Source organism: Equus asinus, chromosome 8 (assembly GCF_041296235.1).
Source record: "Equus asinus isolate D_3611 breed Donkey chromosome 8, EquAss-T2T_v2, whole genome shotgun sequence".
NCBI classification, from domain to species: Eukaryota; Metazoa; Chordata; class Mammalia; order Perissodactyla; family Equidae; genus Equus; species Equus asinus.
Window position 1 is genome coordinate 40,369,188 of NC_091797.1, and position 2,953 is coordinate 40,372,140.

The 2,953-nt window shown below is 37.8% G+C and overlaps 1 protein-coding gene across 1 annotated transcript; it reads left to right on the forward strand.

Annotated features, from left to right (window-relative positions):
* Positions 1-644: 644 nt before the first annotated feature.
* Positions 645-1,583, forward strand: LOC106842558 (putative olfactory receptor 2B8). Its single transcript, XM_014859187.3, has one exon. The coding sequence runs from the start codon at positions 645-647 to the stop codon at positions 1,581-1,583; it is 939 nt and encodes a 312-aa protein (XP_014714673.3).
* The last annotated feature ends 1,370 nt before the right edge of the window (positions 1,584-2,953 follow it).

The following is a 2,953-nucleotide window of genomic DNA, read 5'->3' on the forward strand; positions in this document are numbered from 1 at the left end:
GACCTGGGTAGCCTTCACAAATGTAATATATTAGGTAGAGTAGAGAGGTGAAACTGCCAAAATGTGTATATTCGGCACTATAGTGATATTTTGAAAGTACTTCAGTCTTTTGTATATTTTAGATCATAAACTTCTTTATCTGAATGTATTTTAGAGATTATCTTCTATTATATTCTATTGCATGTGAGGTAGGTACAGTTCAGTGGTGTAGAATTTGAGATACATATTTAAAATAACCTCTCTCCCTCTGTCTGCTTCTCTTTATTTTTTCTGATCTCGCTTCCTGTGTTTCCCTCATTCCCATTTTCTCGAAAATGTTCCTATATTCTTACAGTACTTTAAATTCTATTAAACTCAATCAGAAACAGACCTTTGTTACCTATGACTGATGCAAACACAAGGTACATTATTTGATTTTTCTTACATTACATATCAATGATACTACTTTTAGTGATAATGTGAAACTGAATTGGTGTATGTCAATCTTAATGAGTACATCATTTATTAAACAGTTGTATATAAAATCCCATAGTTATATCTTTTAACATGATCAATTCATCTCCTGCCCCCTTTATTTTTTTTGAAGATACCTCCAAAAAGTTGCTAAATGCTTGGTCTTGATAGGAACCATGTGTTATCAAAGGATGGAACAGAGAAATGGAAGTTCTTTCACTGGCTTTGTCCTGCTGGCTTTCTCTGACAGGCCTCAACTGGAGCTAGTCCTCTTTGTGGTTCTTTTGATCTTCTATATCTTTACTTTGCTGGGAAACACAACCATCATCGCATTGTCCCACCTGGACCCACATCTTCACACCCCTATGTACTTTTTCCTCTCCAACCTCAGCTTTCTGGACCTGTGTTACACTACCAGCATTATTCCGCAGCTCCTGGTCAATCTCAGTGGAGCTGACAAGTGTGTCTCCTTTGCTGGTTGTGTAGTTCAGCTGTACATCTCTCTAGGATTGGGATGCACCGAATGCATTCTCTTAGGAGTTATGGCATTTGACCGTTATGTAGCTGTTTGCAGGCCCCTTCATTACACAGTAATCATGCCTCCCCGTCTCTGTGCCCTGATGGCTTCTGCTTCATGGTTTATTGGTTTTGCCAACTCCTTATTGCAGACAGTCCTCATCTTCCTTTTACCACTTTGTGGGAGGAATAAACTAGATCACTTTTTTTGTGAAATCCCTGCATTGCTCAAACTTGCCTGTGTTGACACCACTATGAATGAGTCTGAGCTCTTCTTTGCCAGTGTTATCATTCTTCTCATACCTGTTGCATTAATTATCCTCTCCTATGGTGGGATTGTCAGGGCCATCTCAAGAATAAAGTCTGCAGCAGGGCAGAGAAAAGCATTTGGGACATGTGCATCTCACCTCACAGTGGTCACTCTGTTTTACGGCACAGCCATCTATGCTTATCTCCAGCCCAGCAACAACTACTCTCAGGATCAGGGCAAGTTCATAGCTCTCTTCTACACCATCGTTACTCCCATGATCAACCCCCTCATATATACAGTGCGGAATAAGGATGTGAAGGGAGCAATGAGGAAGGTGCTTTGGAAGGACTATGACCCCAGATAATGGGGTAAGGAAGATGTTTTAATGAAAGGACTTGAATACCAGAGTCCTTAAGATGTTTGTGCTCTCCACGTATCATCCAAAATTTCTCATGACAACTTTCAAGGAAATTTCTTTACGTCATTCTCCTATGAAAATGAATGTTCCAAATCTTAGTTCATGACTTCATTCCAGTCTTCAGAGGTACTGATTCAGTGTTCGTAGATCATCTGCATTATATTTATTATTTTTAAAAGCTCTACAGGATTTTCTTATTTGCATCCCCATTTGGGAACATTATTCCATTTCTATTCACAAAAGGACCTTTAAGTATGTACCATAAAGACACAGTCAAATAAGACCATAAAACCAGTGGAACACAGTAAGAAATATTAACATTTTAGCATTTTCTAGCAATCGTAGAGGGCTATTACTTATTCTTGCATTTTGGTGATGGCTATATTACAAAGTCCATAGGTTTACTGTATCAGAGCTTTTCACAGAAATAGGTGGGGAAACTGTGAGTAAAACAAGCTTTAAGCTCAAAGAAAAACCTGCTAATATCAATCCTGATAAAGCCATTCCGAAATTAGGTCCTACTGTGACCTCACCAGCATGGCGGCCGTATTATGTAACATTCATTGCATTGAAGGCTGTACAAGGATCCCTGGGTGAAGGATGTGATGTAACACTGCCAAGAACAATGGCAGCCCTTAGCTGATAATAACATCAGGCAGTGCTTACATATAATTTCGTACGTAGTCAGAGAAACATCGATGTAAGTTATGGCAGTTGGTTATTTTAATTTTTGCAAGCCACCTTTTTCCTTTCTCAGAATGGCTTTTGAGGACATTATCTCATCTGAATAGTACAAGACCCAAGTCCTGTTTCATAGTCTACACATTTCACCTACAGTAATGCAGCAAAAGTTTCAAAGGGTAGAATATGTTTAGATTTCTCTGTTCATACTATTTTATAAATTCTTTGACTCAGGCATCTATTAGTTACGGCCTTTGTATCTCACATCTGGCAAAGCCCCATATAATTTGAATTCAGTGGCATATTATAAAAATATCCGAAGTGGCCCTTTATTCCCAGGAATCCTCGTGTTGTGTAGAAGCTTACTCAGATTCATCTGGAGGAAATTTAAATAAAGTTTTAATTTTTAATTTTTAAAAATCTCTTTATGTCTAAGCTTTACAAATAGCCATCTCTTTATGAAATAACTGTCATGCAATTCTCAATTATGTAATAAGTGTAAACTTTCCAGAAAAATTGAATCTGCTATTCTAGCTCTTAGATTTCCACTCAGGCTCAGTTTACAGTGTAAATTTGATTCGGGGTATGGATCCTGTTTTTTGGTATATATTCAGTGTCATGAACAGTATATTTTT